At 47.4% G+C, this 20,405-nt stretch overlaps 3 protein-coding genes across 3 annotated transcripts; 2 read left to right on the top strand and 1 right to left on the bottom strand.

The window, feature by feature from the left end:
- Positions 1-822: 822 nt before the first annotated feature.
- On the top strand, positions 823-15,818 carry LOC128272002 (protein MON2 homolog). The gene is made up of 7 exons (XM_053009708.1): positions 823-942; positions 9,029-12,367; positions 12,439-13,199; positions 13,269-13,685; positions 13,745-14,251; positions 14,312-14,394; positions 14,465-15,818. The coding sequence occupies exons 1-7, from the start codon at positions 823-825 to the stop codon at positions 14,719-14,721; spliced, it is 5,484 nt and encodes a 1,827-aa protein (XP_052865668.1). The 3' UTR covers positions 14,722-15,818.
- A 160-nt stretch (positions 15,819-15,978) lies between these two features.
- On the bottom strand, positions 15,979-18,114 carry LOC128273403 (translation factor GUF1 homolog, mitochondrial). The gene is made up of 3 exons (XM_053011353.1): positions 18,006-18,114; positions 16,174-17,941; positions 15,979-16,104 (listed from the first exon to the last, which is right to left on the bottom strand). The coding sequence occupies exons 1-3, from the start codon at positions 18,059-18,061 to the stop codon at positions 15,979-15,981; spliced, it is 1,950 nt and encodes a 649-aa protein (XP_052867313.1). The 5' UTR covers positions 18,062-18,114.
- Positions 18,115-18,741: 627 nt separating this feature from the next.
- On the top strand, positions 18,742-19,480 carry LOC128272273 (60S ribosomal protein L38). Its single transcript, XM_053010048.1, has 2 exons — positions 18,742-18,831; positions 18,912-19,480. The coding sequence occupies exon 2, from the start codon at positions 18,913-18,915 to the stop codon at positions 19,123-19,125; it is 213 nt and encodes a 70-aa protein (XP_052866008.1). The 5' UTR covers positions 18,742-18,831; position 18,912; the 3' UTR covers positions 19,126-19,480.
- The last annotated feature ends 925 nt before the right edge of the window (positions 19,481-20,405 follow it).

Below are 20,405 nucleotides of genomic sequence, written 5' to 3'. Positions count from 1 at the left end.
GATCAACAAGAGTTTAATGATTGTTGCTCGTTCTGACAGCAAGGTGCGAGGTAAAAAACATTCGACTAAAATTGTGACAGTTCCTTCGTGTCCAGCAAAGCAGCAAGGAAAATAGTGACGATTTCGTCAGTGTGAACTACGCACCGTGAAAAACCGTGCCTCCGAAAAGAGCACGGTGCGTTGCCGTTTACTACCAGCGCAGTGAAAAGCGATCTTAGTGTACCGGTACTCTTCGCTTTCGGGTTGATTTTCCAGAACACTCTCTGTTTCGAATTTTGCGTGTCCCTTCGACCATCCCATTGACTGGTAGCACTGTGTGCAACGTATACACAAAACGGTGCATCTATCATCGTTAGCCAAATCGGGATGCATTCGAAGAGGTGTATCATCATCACCTGGAAGCAATAGACGTTTCGCTAAAACGGGACTTTCGTGTTGCAATAAAACAGTGCCGTAATCAGGTGAATATTAAACGGCCAAACGCAATTGATAGGCGTTAGTTCTCGTTTCTGATGTTTGTTTTCGTGTGCAATATGTTGAGGGGGAAGTGAGGATGCTGTTGTGTGATGAAGGTTAACGCAGTGGGCGTTGGATAATCATCATAACCATAGTTGCATCCACCGACTCCTGCGAAAAAAAGAAGTACAGTGCGGTTCCGTGTTTGAGAAGGACGCCTTACGTAAGGCAATAAAGTGTTTTCGGCAAAGTGCAATATTGGAATCGTTCCTGTCACCACCGCTTCTCCAAGTGGCGACGAATTGTTCACTTGGAGAGCGACTGTAATTTTTCCGACTGTTTAGTAATTCGCCACACACCATCAGTATGTCGTTCGTTAGTGGCACAACGGATACCGAGGCGGCACAAAAGTTTCTCGAAGTGCTGCAGAATGATTTTCGCAATCTGTCGTTGGAAACGAAGAAAAAATATCCACAAATAAAAGAGGTAGGTCTTGCTACATTTCAACGTACAGTTCATTTGTCTGGCTCTACCAAAAGGATTGACAAATAAAAACACAGTATTTATCGGTGGCCCACTGCGAGTACGCCACGTCTGTTTTATATGACAAGGTGGCCTGACGTATTCCTGGCCAAAAACTGACGAGCGCTACAATCTATTATTAATCATTGTTACACGACACTTGAGTAAACTGATAAAACCGATAGCGCGGTTCGTCACACATTCGAGCGAGATGGCTTGTGGTGGTCAAAAACTATGTGCACCGCGGATCAATAGGAGTATTGTTCTCATAAAGTCGCGAATAGTGAGGCATAAAATAAAACTTCATTGTCAATTAATTCAGATAAATATTTGATTTTCCCGGAAGACGACAAAACTAGTACAATTACACAAAACGCGTGCTACAAACAATTTGGAATAATTTAGAGGCACAATTTGACAATGTAAGGGATAATTTGACTTCATAAATCAGGTCACCGTGCGTGAGTTTATCTCTGAAAAGCAGCCAACAGTATCAAACGGATGGTGGAAAATTTATCGCCTCTCTCGCTGTGTACCGTACCATTGATGGCTAAGAACAAACAAAACGGGCTGGCGCCGTTCGAAAATTGATTGTTTGTGCGTTTTATCCTTCGTGAGGCGTCTGGAAACGGTTGTGCAAATTAACTTTCATGCTGCATTATGCAAACTCGTCGTCAATTTATCATTAGATGATGGTAAATTTTTAACTACTTTACACTCATCTTCCGTAGACATTGGCGGACAACGGCTTTACCTCGCTCGCCGGGGTTCAAACAAATTTAAAAGTGTAATTTACTGAACATGCGGCACTGATCCAGAAGAATGTCACGAGCCATTAAAACATTTTCCGTTACATTTCCTCTGTGGTCAGATGGTCAGTGCAAAGTTAATTAAAATGACTATCGCTGTTAAAATATTTACCATTCTGACCATTACCGCGTTTTCTGTAGGGTATTTTGAACAACAAGCTCTGTCTAGTAACTATGCAAACGCGCGGGTGTTTGGCAATAATAAGGGTTCTGGATTATAAATTAAATAGCAAGGTAGGGATTCTACGGTGCGTTAGCCTAAAATAGCGAGAGCCCGTCCAGAAACCCTTTTTTTAAAAGTACATTAAATTAGTCCCAGGACTCCGGGCTCAAGGGCTTTAGCTCTGGGCTAGCGAATGTTGGCCGCAGAGCTTAGGGGATCTAATTCAATATTTATTCATGGAACCGGAGGCTTCAAAGGGACGGGCAACAATAACCCTGCGTTAAGTCAACATTCCACAGGATACTAGATGGACAAAATAGTCATCGGGCAATCCCAAGCACAATTGAAGTTATTCATGCTTCGTTAAAAAATAATGTGTGCTTTAAGGATGATTTTAAGCATCAGAAAGTTGGCTCTGGGGTCACACGTGAACATAACACCAATAAGAAGTGCGCCACTTAATTGATCAAAATAACTTCGCGGTCAAAGTTGAGTCCACAGCACACTCTAGCCGAGAAGCGACACAAACTATGTTCATCATCAGTGCAACAGCCGAACCCCAACATACACAATATGGTGTGTTTTACAATTTGATTCGATTAATTATCCAAGTACGTTGGCAACAAAGTTTGGGTGTTTGTGCGTTAGTGCTCTTGCTGGCAAAAGTTTAGCCTTCGTTATTATCAATGAAACCAACTTTGATGGGCAGTGTATGCTAAGCCCGTGGGTTATCCGTTTAAATAGTTACAACTTATGTAACTACGTCGACTAGCGACGTCGCCATTATTAAGCCTCTGAAGGTATAATTGCCGGCTGGAATGATACCATCAGCCGTGGGATGCATGCTGTTGTATCATGGCCTGCTTGCTTTGTGCCCATTTCAACTAACCTTTGGAAATCCTGTGGAAAGTAAAAAAAATGGGTAATTTTATTTTTGCGGTAGTTGTGTTGTACAGAATAAAAATATTGTACTGTTTTTGCTGTTCGCGGTTACGGACCTTCTGCATGCGGTTGAACTCTTAGATTCTTAAAACCGTTAAGGCTATCCTGCTATCCTTCGCTTCGTAGGCTAAGCACAAGATCACAAACTAGCAGGCAGGGTACGTGATGAAGGACCCGTTTCCAGGCCGCATGAAACGCTGATAAAACCACAATATAAATAGAACATCGATTAAAAGCCACAAAGCCGATCTGTGCGAGCATCCGTTTTCTTGCCGTCATCCTTTTTTATTAAATCAGATTTCATTTCGCAGCCCCGATGTTATCCTTTTTTGCAGCGGAAGTAAAAGATCCTTTCGTACTTCTTTGCAATACTCTCTCTCTCTCTGTCCCTGTTTGAAAGAGAGAGAAGGTGAATACTATGGTTGAGTGGCGAACGAAAAAAAGAAAGAAGCTGCTTAGGCCACTTTTCGACCAGAATGCTACGTCATTGGCATGGTGGAATGTCTCAACATTTGCTTGGCGACTTGAATCTCACACGATCCCCCTTGAAAAAAAATACTCCGGAAAATCCTTCTTTCCCTCAAGATGTTGAGCGAGTTCCGGACGCACATGACGGTAGGATTAACACATGTGACCCACGCATCAATTCCCACCCGGTCCTCTCCGTCGGGACCGTTCCGTTGGTCGCAGAGAGAAATGTGGGTTTATGGATCAAATGGTTGAATTTAGTGCAGGTTTCTCAATGAATCTTCTGATGGCGTAAAGCTCCCGCCAGGGGCCCATTGTGCGATGTTCTTTTGCATGATTTACGCCTTGGTCTGATTAACATGTTTTGGCTTTTTGTAAAGCCGGCCGCATAATTAGTTTCTTGGGCGCTTGTTAGCAAAATGTTGACGGCAGGATGGGACTTCCATGACCGCGTTTATGTAAGCTCTGTGACCTTAATCTTACACCGATCCTGGCATTGTGAAATGAAAATTATTTTTACTCAAACCCTCCTTGTCTTCAACTATGTAAGAGAGAGGTTTTTCCAACTAAATCAAATTAAATCAAGGTTTACCCAAAGTACTGGGTGTTTAGTGTTATTATTAGTTCAAAATATTCAAACATTCATTAAATTGTAGTTGTTTCTAATTTATGATAGCCTTAGTTTTATAAAATCATTTCTTTCAAAATAATTAGTTGTTTGAACCTGCAAAAGTTAAATAAATGTGACTGAGAACTCGGTCAGACACTGGGAAAGGTCACAGGCACTGTTAAATCAACAACGGCTCAGTCGCCTAGAGCGTTCGTGTTGATGTGTTAATGGAAAGGACCCCCAAAAAACCGCACACTTGTGACCAGCATGTGGCATCGACCGTTGATCTAGTGACGACCCCGAATGACACTATCTTGACCACTATGGCCAACCCATTTATCTAGTATCTCCCCCGGGCAAAGTAGATACAAAGTTTTCGTCAAACTCGAAGCCTCCGACGAAACGGACGCTGCTGGTACCGAAACGGGCGCTCCCTCATGATTTAAAGTCGCTCACACATACTGCTCGTTTGGCAAATGCTGCCTCCCGTTACTAAACCTACCAGTCTGGGTACTATTGGACCTACAGAGCAAGCGTTCGGTTGCGTTTGGTGTCGTCGTTCGTGACCGCTGGTCGTAAAACCATCCCGCAGAATGGTGGGCTTTTAATTATTCGACGACACCCTCCGCCGATGCCGATGCTATTTCGTATAGCACCAGGATTTACCGGTCCCACCTGTTTAGATTCCGACGCCTATCTCACTTCCCTTTAGTCGACACGGCAAAGGGGTGACCTGGTACCATGGTCCGGATAATCAGCTCCCCGGAAGACCGCAGATTTTGTGGTAACAGTACCGTGCGGCTGCTGGTATCTGGTACGCGCCGGTGTTACTTGCGGTGCGATAGGCTTGTGTGATTCACACGGAAACGATTATGATATCAGAACCACACCGACACACCGATCCTTACACGCCCCATCCTGCTGTAACCGTTGTGTGCGGTGAGCGGCTTTTTGTAAAGTTGTTTGGACGCGGATGGGACAGAAAACAATTGTGGCCCCGAAAATGGTGGTGCCCGTCGAACGTAATATTTTGAGCTGTCAGCAAATTGAAAAAGTTTAACGAAATTAATTAAAATCATCGAAATAGCCAGCGCGCAATGTTATTTTGTTATGGTTTCAAAACTACACCGCAATGGCTCTGTAAAATTCTTGATTGAATGAGTTAAAGGCTAGGACCAGGTGATGTTCTTCCTCTGTTTTTTAAGTGGTTTTCATGAGTTATAAATTAAAAATAAGTACAATAAAATGTGCTTCCCTAATTTTCTAGTTAACACACCTTACACATAACATTAAATTACAGCTGTCATTTCAGTTTACATTTTTCGTTAACAAGTGTTCATTTAAATAAAAGAAATTTAATAGTTACATTGCAAACAGAATGTAAAAAATCGTCGGATATTCTGTAATTACGTGCAATAAAATTTTCATAACTTGCTAAAAGTAATCAAATTTGCAAATAGAAATTTGCTATATGTTTGATAAGCAGTTATTTAAAACTTATCGAAAGCAGTTTTGGAGTTTTGTTTTTCTAAGCTTGAATTCTTAGAGAGCTTAGTGGAGCACAGACTGTGAGCTGGTCGGTGTATTTTATGTAGTACATGTTATTGTATACTTTTATGTATTAGTGCAGTGCTTTTATTGCAGACGTAATGACCATTCGAAGCACCATACTTCTCATCCGGCACATCCTGGCAGCTTCTAGACCATCTGGAACGCTCACTAAGTAATGTTTTCTGTTAATGTTCCTTTTTGAAGGTAATACAATTTCGGATGGATGTGGCAACACATTTCCTTTTTGCAATGCGGCCAAGTGTCCCACAAAGGACAACCAGTTCCTCCAGTGAACCCTGCGCGCCGTTAGGTGCTTCGTTTTTGATCGCTATTCTTGCTGTTGGGGTTACCAAGTTCGATTCCCTGCCTGTTCTTTCGGCTACAAACCCGATAAGAAAACTGTTTGTGAACAAATGCAGAGCAAGTAAAAATCCCTACTCCTCATTTTAGAATGTGCAGCTCCCGAGCTAGTTCCTCCTCAATGGTGGCTCCTTGTGTCGGCACTTTAATGGAGGTTTAAATGGAGCGTCCTTGTTTGGGAAATTTCAACCGGAAAAGGGGGCAAATACTCGTAAACGGGCCCCTTGTCTTTCCACAGTTGTGCCAAGTTAAGCGTGAAATTGTGGTAGCTTGGTCCCTATTTCGGTTGCTGTAAGTGGCGTAGCAATTAAATGCCACAAACAACAAACCTCAGGAACCTGCGGAAGCAGCAGCCTAATGAGTCGTGATTATGATTCGGGATTACGACGAGTCGAACTCTGTCAAGTGTTGTAAAGGCGCGCGAAACGTGATCATGCATTAGACGGCACTTAATTAATCATATCATTAGATTCTGAATTAATTTACACCCCAAAGAATTTCGCTGAATGATTGGCGTTCAGATCGGTTTCGGAAGGATCATGCAACATATTTGTTTTGTGTCCGTGGTTTGCGTTACATCCGGCTCCTTTGAATACCTCAACGGGTTTTTGATGTGGAGATATCGCTTCCCTAACGCAATTTTTGCTTACTAATGGAACAATTTTGTTCTATTTCGTTCGATGTTAGATCCGGTATTAGTTTCCCTAAAACAGTTTGAAACTATTCCAATACGGTGCTTGGTGAGCGCCGCGCTCGTGATTGTACCCTCAAAATTTACTCTAATCTGCACATGCGACCTAGGGGACCCGAACCAGATAATGTCTCGGGCCCGGTTTCAATTTTAAGATTTATTATCCTCACCTGTTTCGTAAGCTGCATTCGGCGATAAACGCTGAGCGAAACAAATATTTCACACTTTATGTTTCCTGCGGTCGCGTAGAATTCTGACTACAAGTTCTACAACGGCATGAGGTTGATTATAAATTCACAAGAATAATTACAATCTCTTCCGGAGCAGTAAATGCGAAACTCGGGCAATGGGCAGCATTTAATGCGTTCACGCAATCTATTTGTACGTCGGTGGAAAAGCGGAATCTGAAAGAAAGTGAAAATACGGCGGGAAAAGCTATTTTCTTTCCTTTGCTTCGGTTGTGCGTAATATTTTAGGATGATAATTGAATAATGGATCAATTATTCGTGCAAAAAACTTTGTACGCCAGTTCGCCAACAAAAGCTTCATCAAAGCGTCATTCATTCATATAATTTAAATTAATAAAGTCTTGAACATAAAGTTTGAACATAGGAAAATTATAGCAATGAAAATTCAGAAAATTACATAGAACAATAAATTCAAAATAATCATATTACTAAACACTGCTTCATGTGCAATATGGAGTTTTTTTTGTTATTAAATATTGTCAAATTTCCGATCATTGAAAAGTTAAAATCTTTGGTTTTTGATATTTTATTACTAATCATGGAGCGATGTACATTTTATTCCGCTTGTTGGTAAATTGTACAGGGTGAGCAAATTAGTGTGCATTTTTTCATTTGGCTATAAAACAAAAACGGCTGAATATTTTCGATGTTTGAACTTTTATTTGGAAGGTTGATTCTTAACATTTATGTATAAAATACAATTTTGGTTGCAGAAAATTTGGAAATATGAAAAAAATATTTCCAAAGTGGTAGGTCGTCAAATTATTCGTCAAAAGCACATTTCATTGAAGATCATTTCCACGTCTGTGGCTATGTTAATAAGCACTGTTGTGGTTCGGAAAAGCCATAAATCGTGCAAGAGAAGCCCATACACCCACAACGAGTGACTGTTTGGTGCGGATTTTGGCTGTTTGGTTTTTCGGCGAAATTGAAGATGAGAACTTGGACGGCGTTTGGTTTGAACAGGACGGCGTTACGTGCCATACAGTAACAGCCACAATCAATATTTATGTTATGCGAACATACCAGCAGCTGTTGACAACGTTAAGACCGATATTCAAGTTGCTATTAAGGAAATAGGACCACATACAATCGAAAATGTACTCAAAAATTGGTCGACCGAAGAAGCTACTGCCAAGCAAATCGTGGTAAACATTTTACCAAAATTGTTTTACATTAAAAAATGTTAGGAATCAACACCTCACCCTCATCGGCCGTTGCATTGCTGGCCATACGCAGCTATGTCATTAAAAAGTATCCACACTTTTTATCACAGAATATCAGTCCTTGGGGTCGGAAGGGATTTGTCCAACACGTGCTGCTGTCGCGTGGTCTAGACCCTAATGGTGATGGCATTTTTCAACCAACTACACTTTGCTAACACACTAAAAGTCAAAGAACAAAGCTCAAAACGTAACTTGATAAAAGTTCCGAATTATGTTGGGAAATGTTGGGAATGTTTTGTAACCGTTCAATTCACATTTGTTCTTAAATGTAATTGGCATAAGTGTGTGTTGAGGGGTGCCTTTCCCGGTTACTGTTCCGCATCATCATACGTTTGTCACGATTGTTTAACGGTTTGTCATTGTTTTACCGCATCGTACCCTGAGCATGTGTTCAAAAAAAGCACACTTTCAATCTTTTCACTCGCCATGCTCTCATTTGTACTGTACATGTGCGGAATGAAAAGAACCCCACCATGGAAGCAGTCAGTGCTTAAACCGTTAAATCTCGGAACACGGTACACCGGTAAACAATGGGAGAGGAAACGTTTCGGTTCTCGCTGCGGATCTGCGCAGCGTGCCGACCTGTAAAGGCATTCAACTGTGCCACCGACAAACGGTGTTGCCTTTGTATTTTCACCACCGAATGCCCTCCCATCCGAATCTTCCGCTTTTTACGCATCCTTCTCGCGGCTGCGGTCGCTCATTCCGACGTCGGCATAATTCCGGTACGTTCGCGGGTGGATCTGGAAAACCGTGTCGTATGCTAATTAATCTCGTTGTTTTAGCGCGCCAATCTTTGCTATTGTTGCGTTTGTTGCAGCCCGTTTTGAAACATTATCCGGCTGACTGTGCACTGCACTTTACCGGCACTCATTCGAAGCTGTGGCCATTTGTGGCAGGACAATCAGCCAGCAACAAGGTGCATTTAGAGTGGGATTTAAAAAACGTTTCTTCTCTTGTTTCTCCCTGTCTCCCTTTGCAGTCGTGTGAGGAAGCGATACTGAAGCTGAAGGCGGCCGGTGCTAATCCGCAAACACCCGTCTACTACGTGGTCAACCAGATCCTCTACCCGCTGGTGCAGGGCTGCGAGTCGAAGGATGTGAAAATTATCAAATTCTGTCTCGGCATGATGCAGCGCCTGATCACGCAGCAGGTGGTGGACCAGAAGGGCGCCCGCTACATCACCGACACGCTCTGGATGCTGATGGAGCACGGTACCGAGGAGGTGAAGGTGCTGCAGAGCGTGACGCTGCTGCTGACGACGAACGCGGTCGTGCACGGAGAAACGCTCGCCAAAACGTTGGTCCTCTGCTTTCGGCTTCACTTCACGAAGGACTCGACGACGATTAATACGGCCGGGGCCACCGTTCGGCAGCTGGTTTCGCTCGTGTTCGAGCGGGTCGTAGCGGAGGAAGCGGAAGCGGACGCCAATCAGGACGAGCGGCGTGAGGTGAACCTGGAGGAGCTGAAGCTGGCCACGGGTGTTCCACCGAAGGGGCTGCTACCGTGCGCGGCCGATGCGTTTCTACTCTTTCAGGACCTCGTCCAGCTAGTGAACGCTGACCAACCGTACTGGCTGCTGGGCATGACGGAGATGACCCGGACGTTCGGGCTGGAGCTGCTCGAGTCCGTGCTGACGCAGTACACGTCGGTGTTTTACCGCAATCCGGAGTTTAGCTTTCTGTTGAAGGAGCGCGTCTGTGCGCTGGTCATTAAGCTGTTCTCGCCCAACATCAAGTACCGGACCGTGGTGCCACAGGCGGGAGGTGTCGGCGCGGGCGGTGGTGGTGCGGCCAGCGGGCAAGCCGGGACACTGCACGATAAACCCTACTTCCCGATTAGCATGCGGCTGCTTCGCGTGGTGTCGATACTGATCCAGAAGTACCACGCGCTGCTGGTGACGGAATGTGAAATTTTCCTCTCGCTCATCGTGAAGTTCCTCGATCCGGATAAGCCCGCCTGGCAGCGGTCACTGGCGCTCGAGGTGCTCCACAAAATGACCATCCAGCCGGAGCTGCTGATATCGTTCTGCCGGTGCTACGATCTGAAGGATCACGCCACCAACATCTTCCAGGACATCATCAACTCGCTCGGGACGTACGTGCAAAGTCTGTTCATCAACCCGCAGCTGCTGAGCGCCACGATGGGCGGCGGCGGGGCAGTTGGGGCAGTTGTCGGTGGAAGCACCGTCGCTGGCGTTGGCGTGGGAATTGGCGGTAGCGGTGGCCAGCAGTCGCAGCTACTGGGCGGTGGTCTTCCGGTCGGTCCCGGAATCTCGCCCCAGCCTGGGTTCATATTTCGTGGTGTGTTTCTCCCGCTGGTCGTCACCTTTCCCAGCGGCCAATCGAAGGCCACCTTCCTGGAGATGCTGGACAAAATGGAGCCACCGCCGATTCCGGACGGTTACGGGATCTCCGTTGCCTACGCCTGTCTGCTCGATATCGTGCGCTCGATTTCACTCTCGATCCAGGGGCCATCGCAGCTCGGTGACGAACATCCCGCACCGTACCGGCAGCGGGTGAGCGAGGCGGACAAAGCGCTGCACATTCAGCTGATTCACTCCAGCTGGATGGGCCTGTTGACGGCACTGGCACCCCTGATCGACGCGGCCACCGATGAATCGTCCACCGAGAGTGTCCTCAAGTCGATCCAGAGTTATGCGGCGTTGTGTGGCCTGCTGGAACTGCACACCCCTCGGGACGCCTTCATAACGGCCCTCTGTCGTGCCTCGCTGCCACCGCACTATGCCCTGTCGGTGCTAAACGTTAACTATCAGGGCGTGAGTCATCCGATGAAGCCACATCTCCGTGGACTGGGCAACAACGAACTGACCGCAGGAGCGATGTATCACGGTGGCATGTACACCGACATCGATCAGCAGCAACAGCAGCAGCAGCAGCTACAGCAACAGCAACAACAGAGACACCCGGTGGTGGCCGTGGGTACGCCTCTCCCGACGTCCTCGCTTCCGATCGGTGCCCATCAGGGACCGGTACTGCTGACGGCCAAAAATCTCCAGTGCATGCGCTCGGTGCTGCACTTGGCGCACTGTCACGGTAGCATCCTGGGCAGCTCGTGGCACATCGTGCTCACGACGCTACAGCATCTGGCCTGGATACTGGGACTGAAGCCTTCGACCGGCGGTAGTCTGCAGGCGGTACAGAAACCTCCGACGGATGCAAATTCCATCACACAGGTCATGACCGATCTGCCCGTTCTGTCGACGATGTTGAGTCAGCTGTTCGAAGCGAGTCAGTATCTGGACGACGTTGCACTGCACCACTTGATCGATGCGCTCTGTAAACTGTCCCACGAAGCGATGGAGTTGGCGTACAACAACCGGGAACCGTCACTGTTTGCCGTGGCGAAGCTGCTCGAAACGGGGCTCGTGAATTTGTCACGCATCGAAGTGCTGTGGCGGCCGCTAACGAACCATCTGCTCGAGATTTGTCAACATCCGCACATCCGTATGCGTGAGTGGGGAGTCGAAGCGATCACGTACCTGGTGAAGGCATCGCTCCAGTACAAGTACGAGCGTCCGCTGAAGGAAAATCTCAAACTGCAAACCCTGCTGCTCGGCCCACTGGCCGAGCTGTCCTCTGTGCCGCACGGGGACGTACGCCAGCGACAGCTGGACTGCGTACTGCTTGTCCTCAATGGGGCAGGCGAAACACTGTCGCACGGGTGGCCGCTTGTGCTCGGTATCATCGGTGCCGTGAACGACCATCACGGTGAGGCCCTGATACGTATCGCGTTCCAGTGCTTGCAGCTCGTTGTGACCGACTTCCTGCCGGTGATGCCCTGGCGCTGCCTTCCACTGTGCGTCAATACGGCGGCCAAGTTTGGTTCGCAAACGCAGGAACTCAACATTTCGCTGACGGCCGTGGGTCTGATGTGGAACATTTCGGATTATTTCAATCAAAACCAAGAGAAACTGTCCCAAACGGTGTGCGACGATATGTCCGTGTTGCCCGATTTTCCCGGCACACTCAACATGCCGCACTTCGACCGCCTCTGGATGTGTCTGTACGCGCGGCTTGGTGATCTGTGTGTTGATCCGCGACCCGCCGTAAGAAAGTCCGCCGGCCAAACACTGTTTTCTACCATTTCGGCCCACGGAGCGCTGCTGAATCCACCCACCTGGCAAGCGGTACTGTGGCAGGTGCTGTTTCCACTGTTGGACAAGGTTCGGGCGCTGTCGAGCTGTGCCAGCAGCGAGAAAGTGGATACGAGCGGCAATATTCTGATTCATCATTCGCGCAACACGGCCCAGAAGCAGTGGGCCGAAACGCAAGTGCTGACGTTGTCCGGCGTTTCACGGGTAAGTTGCCTCTAGATCCGATTTAATTTGAACATTTTTGGCTAATCATCTTGGCCACCCCGCCGCCACAGGTGTTCAACACGAAACGTGCGCTGCTGCAAATGTTGGGCGATTTTCCTCGGGCCTGGGCACTTCTGTTGGAGTTTATTGAAAATTCGGCACTCAGCAAGAGCAACGAAGTGTCGCTGGCGGCACTGAAATCGTTCCAGGAGATCCTTTACAACCGACCGGCAGCAGCTCAGGCTCAGGCCGGCGATGACGTCGCTAGTGCACGGGGAGCCAAAAGTTCCGACGCGCAGTCCACCGATGCCGACATCTGGAACGTGGCGTGGCGTGTTTGGTTAAACATTGGCGCGGAAAGCACCAAACCACCGTCGATCGGGACGGAACAACACCACCCGGAGAAGGGCGGCTGTGGAGTAGCAGCAAGCGGATCCGGCGGTGCAGAGGAACTGTACATTCCAAGCCAAGCGTTCCTGACCGCGCTGGTGCACATTTTCCCCGCCCTGTTTCAGCACATTCGGTCCCGGTTCGCTAACAAAGATCTGACGCAGCTTTGCGCCGTGCTAATGAATGCGGTCGCTGTGCCGGTCCACAGCGACTCAACGCCTTACATCATGTCCACGATCTCCGACTCGCTACTGACGCCACTCCACGACGGTGTGCTGGATTGTATGGAGCTGTTGCAGAAGGAAGCCATCGGTAGTGGGGCGAAGGAATCATCCGTCGCCGCTGCCGGGCTCAAGAGTATGATATCGGCCATCTTCAAGCAGTTGTTAAGTTTCAGCAAATTCGCCTGTGTTCCACCGAGCTTCGATCGCGTCGAAACACGGTAAGCTTCGGTCTTCGGAGACCGGTACTAAATAGTGATTTGCTGACTCGCTTCTTTTCCCATTCCCAGCCCATTAAAATCGAACCGCAGTGGCAGCGGAGCAGGCAACACAATGGCGGCCGGTACCGGTGGACTGATACATCCGGTCGTCGCCGCTTCCAACGCGAACGGTGTCGAATGGGTCAGCATGAACTACATTCCGTTCGGTGAGAAAGCGTTGACCGTGGCGGTCAAGCTTTACCAACAGACGGCCCACGAACCGACCGTGATCGAGGGTCAGATACTGCACGAGATCATCAAAGCGCTACATTTGCCACTGTCGCTGAAGTACAAGTGCATGTCGTCGAGCACCTGGAAGTTGGCGATATCGAGCTTAATCAGTGTGCTGCACACGGGGCTACCGGTGGCCCGGCAGCATCCGAAGCACTTCGCCTCGATGTGGAAAGATTTAGCCGATACGTTGGATCAATTTTTGTTCACCAAGAGGTACGCATCTTGGAGGGTATGCTAAACATTCTGCTGATTTTACCTTTCTCTAAATGCAGTGTCTGCATTGTGGAAGATCGCGGGTTGGACGAGCTTATCTTGGACGAGACGATCGACTGTCAGGTGATCGAGCTGATACGCGACGAAATCCTTCCGCACAGCCAGGAAATTCCACAGCAATTCATCTTGGACGCGGTGGTGATCCTGAACAAGGGTTCGATCCATTCGGCCACGACCGGCAGTACCCCGTTTGCGGGGTGCGAAACGGAGCTTAAGCTACGGGAGGAATTTGCTAAAACGTGTTTCGAAACGTTGCTGCAGTTTTCGCTGCTAGACGACCGTGTGTCGGGTGCCGGTCGGGCCGTATCGGCTGGCGATGGAGCAGGGATCGACAGGGACACAAATGCGGCGAACAATAACAGTGCCAGTGTGTGTGGCAATGGAACAACGATCGAAGGTGGTATTGCTGGACAGCTGGCAATCACCGCCCTGTTGCATCGTTTCGAGGAGGTACTAAGAAAGTTCAACGAAGACGAACGGTTGAGCGGAAAATTCCCACTACCAAGGCAAGAAATTCAATTCCCCTTCTCAGGACTGGTACGCTTACGAAACTGTTCGCTTTGCAGGTATCGTTTGTCGGAGATTTCGTTCGTATTGAAAGCTGTGGCCACACTTGTGATATCGATGAAAAAGGCCCCAGCCGCCAAAGGTAAGTTACCGTACCTCGGAACGTATCTCGAAGTTTTCGAAACACACCGATTGTTTTCTTTCCTTGGCAGTTGGCACCACCGCCTGGGAGCAGCTGATTAGCCTCTATCCGTACTTGGTGGACTGCACGACCACTAGTTCGGCGGAAGTTTCCCGGTCCCTTCGCGAAGCGCTCCTTCAGTACTGTGATCTGCTCCGACCGCCCTGCCCGGCGACCGATGCGGCGGGTAGCCAGTCGCGGTCCTCAACCGTCGCGGAATCCCCCAACAGTGGTGCTCTGGCCAACAACAACGCAATCGTGAATACGAACGGAATCAGCCACTGTTAGCTGCTATCTTGCGCCTCGGCCAGTTTCTTTTTCCTCATGTGGTCCGATTCCGGGCTGCTAATGAAGCTGCTGGTCTAGGTTTTACGGGATTTTACAGCATAGCATAATATACATTAACATTTGCGGTCGGTGGTCGAGCATATATTTTATGTTTTAGAAAATTAAGCCAAGCGATACGAAAAGTATTCCTCGGACTAGGGAAGACTAGCGTCGTTTTTGTTGGTGTTCCTACCATCTAGTTGAGCAAGGTGTTGGCGCGACCATTGGAACCATCGATCACACATTTTACACCCGTAAAAACCCGTTGCATCATTCACCATCGATAATATTTTATCTATTCCGCCGTTTGGTGCGGTCATACTTTTAAATGCATCCATCATTAACCAACATTGTGCCCTTTCGACTCTTTCACTCAGCAGCAGCAGCAGCAGCAGCAGCAGCAGCAGCAGCATAAAAGCAACTTTAGTAGCGTAGCAAAACTTAAAGTTTATCTCGTAGCATTGTTCCCGTTTCGTCATCCGTTGCATACTCTCCTCTCGGCCGAGACTGAATCGATCGTCGTTTTAAAACATTTTCAACCTACGACGAGTAACCGTCTTTAGCGAACAGTTCCTTCTGCATTGCGCAACGTTTCGAAAAGTTTCAATATTCAACCACTAGCCCCCTCTACAGTAGCGAAGGTTGTAGTAGAAGTATTAGTAGTAGCAGTAGCGGTTAGAAATGAAGGCATAGCACTACTGAAAAGGCCACAAATAGGTGCCAAGGGAAAACTGACCGACAGAGGTTTTAAAAGAAACGAATGATGCCCATTTTTCTTCCCCATACCCCCTATCGACTATTGGGGCTTTCATTCATCCCATTTTTATTGCTGGCCGGCTTCGCTTTTTACGCATTTTTCGTTCAACATCAAGCGTGGATAGAGCAGAAGAGCGACGGTAGTTAAATGAAACAAAAGAGGTACGAAAGGCAGAACAGAGAAAAAGATTCCCAGCACCCTTTAAGTAGTTGCTAGGAGAAACTGAAGCAAACATTCATCTTACATGGTTGTGTTAATAAGAAAAGATAACAAAAACAATATTGAAATAAATAAAATATTAAATTTATGCAATGTGTCTCACTTTTATAGGAAAGAATTGCACAGACTCTCCGATTGGGTTCCGGGTTTATAATAAAATCCTCCATCAGCAATCGGATTTGCACTTTTGCTTCGTGAACTATGTACTTTCGGATGTGTTCCGAAGGGACAACACTTTTACTCTACCGTTTTAGTACTTTTATGAATGTATCCCGCGGTACGTTGATGTTAGCGATTGCTCTCATCTTTTTCTTGCCCTCCGATTGTTGCTTCAGCAATTTCATACGCCTCGTAACGTCGCCACCGTACTGTTGGAGAGAAACGTAAAGTGCTTAACAGACTAGAAGGCTATGAAGTGAGAGATAGAGAGCTATTACCAATTTTGATGTCACATCCTTTCGGTATGCTTTGATCGTTTCGCGCCCCAGCACTTTCCCACCGACCACCGCCTGGATCGCGATCTGCACCATTTGTCTTGGAATAAGGTCGCGCAGCTTGACCACCAGCTCGCGGGCATGCTGTTGAGCCTTGCTGGTATGCACAATGGTGCACAGCTCTTCCACTAGCTGGCCATTCAACAGTACATCCATCCGTACGATGCTGGTAGCCACATAGCCGTGCTCCTCGTAGTCGAAACTTGCGTAACCGGAGCTGATCGATTTGAGGTGATCGTGAAAATCCAGCACAATTTCGTTGAGCGGCATCAGGTAGGTGGTCATTATGCGCTCGTTGTCAATGTTGAGTGACTTTTTCTGCACCGCCCGACGTTCGACGCACAGCCCAATGATCGGTCCGATGCACGCGGTTGGGGCAATGATCGTGCCAAGTACGTACGGTTCATAATACTCCTCAACGATCGTTCGATCCGGCAGCTGGACCGGATTGCTGATATAGACGATCTCATTCCCCCCGTGGGCGGCGATCGCTTTCGACCCGGCGAGTTTAATCTTGTACGTCACGGAGGGTGCCGTGACGATGGGTTCCGCGTCGTACTCTTGCTGCAATCGCTGATTGAACACGTCCAGGTGCAGCAGCCCGAGAAAGCCTAGCCGCCAACCCTGCCCAAGTGCCGGACTGGAGTCGGGCGTAACAGTGACGGCGGAATCGTTCAGTACAAGCTTCTCAATCGCACTCTTCAGTGCCAGATGCTGGGCCTGATCGGCAGGATAAACACCGGCAAAGACCATCGGCCGTAGCGGCTTGAAGCCCAGCAGGGGGATGCATGTTTTGTGCTGCTTTAGGAAGAACGTATCACCGATCTGGGACTCACTGCTGGTGCGCATGTTGCAGCCCAGCAGCCCAACTTGACCGGCCACCAAGCGGTCCACTTTTCGCTCATCCGGTTGCAAAAGGCCCAAGCTTTTCACTTCGTACGCTTTGCCCGTGTGGCAAGACGTAATCTCCTGTCCCGGTCGGATCTCACCGTCCCTTATGTACACCAGATTCAACGCCCCGCGATACTTGTCGAACCAGCTATCGAAAATCAGAGCCCGAAAGGGGGCCGCACGGTTCGCGTCCGGCGCAGGGAAGCGTTCTATGACGCTACGCAAAACCTCATCGCAGCCGGTTCCGAGTTTGGCCGATACTTTTAGTACCTCGTCGGGATTGATATCGAACAGTGTGAACAACTCGTTGCAGACCGCTTCTGGGCGTGCATTTTTTAGATCTATCTTGTTCAGCACCGGCACGATGGTCAGATGCTTTGAGCGCGCCAGGTGATAATTGGCCACGGTTTGTGCCTGAACGCCCTGATTGGCGTCAACCAGCAGCACCACACCGTTACAAGCTGCCAGCGAGCGCGATACTTCGTTGGAAAAGTCCACGTGACCCGGCGTGTCGATCAGGTTAAGCAGGTAGCGCTCGCCGGCGTGCTGATAGAGCAACGAGGCGGTCTGTGCTTTCACGGTGATGCCTCGCTCCTTCTCGACCTGCAAACTATCCAGCACCTGCCGGTTTCCGGCGTGCTTTGCAATGGTGCCGGTAATTTCTAGCAACCGATCGGCGAGAGTACTTTTACCATGGTCCACGTGCGCGATGATGCTAAAGTTGCGTATCCTGCTCACCGGTATCTGATCGTACTCGATATCATCCGTCCGGCAGCATGGTGAGGAGTGCAAATGGTTCGTTGTGTTTACGAATGCTGTCCTAGAAAACGGAAGAACAGTTGTAAAGCATTAGCATAGGGCCAATGCGTCCGAGATTCGCTTACCGGTGGCAGGAAACTCGCAGAAAGTGGCGTAAATGTGATAAATGGCACCAAACCATGGTTACGGCATGCTAAACCTATCTAAAACGGGAGGGCGGCCTTGTTGCGAAAACAAATTCAGAGCAAGTAAAAATTGTAGTATAGTATTGTTGGAGGCCTAAACGAATGCGGCCTTGTTTTTTAACAAAACAATGTTACACAACACAAGCCGGCCATCTGTCAAAATCACATGTTATAATAACAACAAACCGATGACGAATATCATCCATGGTTTAAACTTGAATTGGTTCCTTAGCGCGCTCAACGATATTGGAGCAAAAGGGACGAGATCTGGTGCAGAAGAACCTTGATTTGGAGCAACAGCAGCAGCAGAAAATGATGAGAATAATGCAAAAAACGATCCGATCATACGAAATGCTCGACACGGAATGTTGCAAACAGCAGTTTCAATACAAACAAATCTATTGCACTTACTTTTAGTTTTATTATTTTAGAATTTTATTTTTTAATAATTGTGTTGTAGGTTGTTGTATGATTGAATAAAGTAATTTATCGTTCTTCCAACACATTTGGTACATACTGTAACTAAATTTTGAATTTGAAAAGTGCCATCTGTTGAGAAAATGTTTTGCCTGTGTCTGAAACGTCACACAGTTGAGCATCTTATCCGCAAGAGGGCAGCGCTGTCGCAAATCGGAAATAGATGCCTCGCCATTTTTGCTGTCAACTCGTTCTTTCGTTCTTTCTCGGGTTGTCGTAAACGTCAACAACACGCACGCTGCTGAAGTGGGTTAAATTATCCATTTTCACGGCCAAATCTTAGCATAAAGTAAGCTTAAATTAGTACCAATCGATTGACAAAGCTCGTCCCCGTGTGTTTATATTGTTATTTTGACTTCTCTCCCCCAGGATGCCGCAGGAAATCAAAGAAGTTAAAGACTTCCTCATCAAGGCCCGCAGGAAGGATGCCCGTGCGGTCAAGATAAAGAAGAACGAGACGAACACCAAGTTTAAGATCCGCTGCTCCCGATACCTGTACACGCTAGTCGTGAAAGACAAGGAGAAGGCCGATAAGCTGAAGCAATCGCTGCCACCGGGCCTGCAAGTCAAAGAAGTGAAGTGAAGTGGTTACACGATGCGGCTTGCCTCCTAATGAAGCCCGGGATGTTTTTTGGGTTTGCTCGAATGACCGGCATTGCTAGGACGCGGTCGATATGTAATGGCCGATTTGTTCATGTAGTCCCTTGTTTGCGGTAAGAAGCCGTTCGAGTACGAGCGGTTCCCGTCGGATGTTTCGGGGGAGTGCCGTCGAATAAAGATTATGTGACGAAATCGCAAAACAAACTTGGTTCAGTGCGTTGCTCTTGTGAAAAAGAAATTGACTAATGTATTGGAAATTATGACAATGGATTCAGCTTAGTGGCTCTGTAAACAACGAAAATATCTGTTCGATATCGTGGAAAGTAAAGCGGATAATTGCACACGTCTTCGCAACGCAAGCATATCTTCCCAATGGCTGCGATTTTGTTTTTTTGCCGACCAGTACCGATTATAGTTATTTTACAGCATTGTTGTGATTTGCTCATCCCAAAATCTGTTCAAAGGGGTGCTGCTCAAAAGCTACTTTTTTAAATGTTGCTTTGCTCCCGGTATGCAAGATCCTCCTGGTGATCCCCTCCCGGTGTTGGTCTCTTGGGTTGTGCAGAGGGACAGGAAAGCGATTGTTCATCCGCCTTTATTGGTACCAATAGTTTAATAATCTAATAATATAATTACTAACCTTATGCTAGAAATTTTACCGAATTTTGGAACCGCGGACAGCAGACTATGGCGCGGTCCGCTGTCTTCGCAGCCCTAGGGCACAGGTACAATCAGTGGATAGTACAAACCCCTTCCCGTTTTTTAATCATTTAATTAGAATTTCTCACAATAATATTTTAGTTTATATAGTACAGTTGATGTGCTGGCACACGGTGATATAAACACAATACACAACCGTAGTTTTGTACATCTTTATAATGTGTATATTCAAGAAAAACCAACAAACTTTCGTTGACATCAAATTGAACGACAATGTTAATTTTTTCTGTTTTCTTTAATTATCACAGTCATGTTTTACACCTTTGTTTGTTCGTTTGCATCGATTGGCTCCGGAAAGCAGATTAAAACTGGCGATAGACGGGCATATATTTAGATAAGTCGTGGGTTGTTGCTCGCGTTCATGTCTTATCGTAGAATAACGGCCGGATGGGCGCTGATGGGGAGTGGGATCTATTGAATGCGCAAAGGATACAGAACGTATCCCGCGACGGAGGGAATGCTGGGCTTCATGGAATGCCGACAAATCTTCCTCGGTACCTTGTCAATCTTTAATCTAATATGAACTAATACATTGACATTCAC

This window comes from Anopheles cruzii, chromosome 3 (assembly GCF_943734635.1).
Source record: "Anopheles cruzii chromosome 3, idAnoCruzAS_RS32_06, whole genome shotgun sequence".
NCBI lineage: Eukaryota > Metazoa > Arthropoda > Insecta > Diptera > Culicidae > Anopheles > Anopheles cruzii.
This window is presented reverse-complemented; position numbering and strand designations above follow the sequence as displayed.

Excerpts from the sequence above, each read along its gene's own strand:
- LOC128272002 (XM_053009708.1), top strand. The coding sequence starts at position 823 with ATGTCGTTCGTTAGTGGCACAACGGATACCGAGGCGGCACAAAAGTTT. Across the intron at positions 13,200-13,268 it reads TTCGATCGCGTCGAAACACG|CCCATTAAAATCGAACCGCA; the intron begins GTAAGCTTCGGT and ends TCCCATTCCCAG. Across the intron at positions 13,686-13,744 it reads CAATTTTTGTTCACCAAGAG|TGTCTGCATTGTGGAAGATC; the intron begins GTACGCATCTTG and ends CTCTAAATGCAG.
- LOC128273403 (XM_053011353.1), bottom strand. The coding sequence starts at position 18,061 with ATGGTTTGGTGCCATTTATCACATTTACGCCACTTTCTGCGAGTTTCC. Across the intron at positions 17,942-18,005 it reads CTGCGAGTTTCCTGCCACCG|GACAGCATTCGTAAACACAA; the intron begins GTAAGCGAATCT and ends TCCGTTTTCTAG. Across the intron at positions 16,105-16,173 it reads AGGATGTGACATCAAAATTG|TACGGTGGCGACGTTACGAG; the intron begins GTAATAGCTCTC and ends TCTCTCCAACAG.
- LOC128272273 (XM_053010048.1), top strand. The coding sequence starts at position 18,913 with ATGCCGCAGGAAATCAAAGAAGTTAAAGACTTCCTCATCAAGGCCCGC.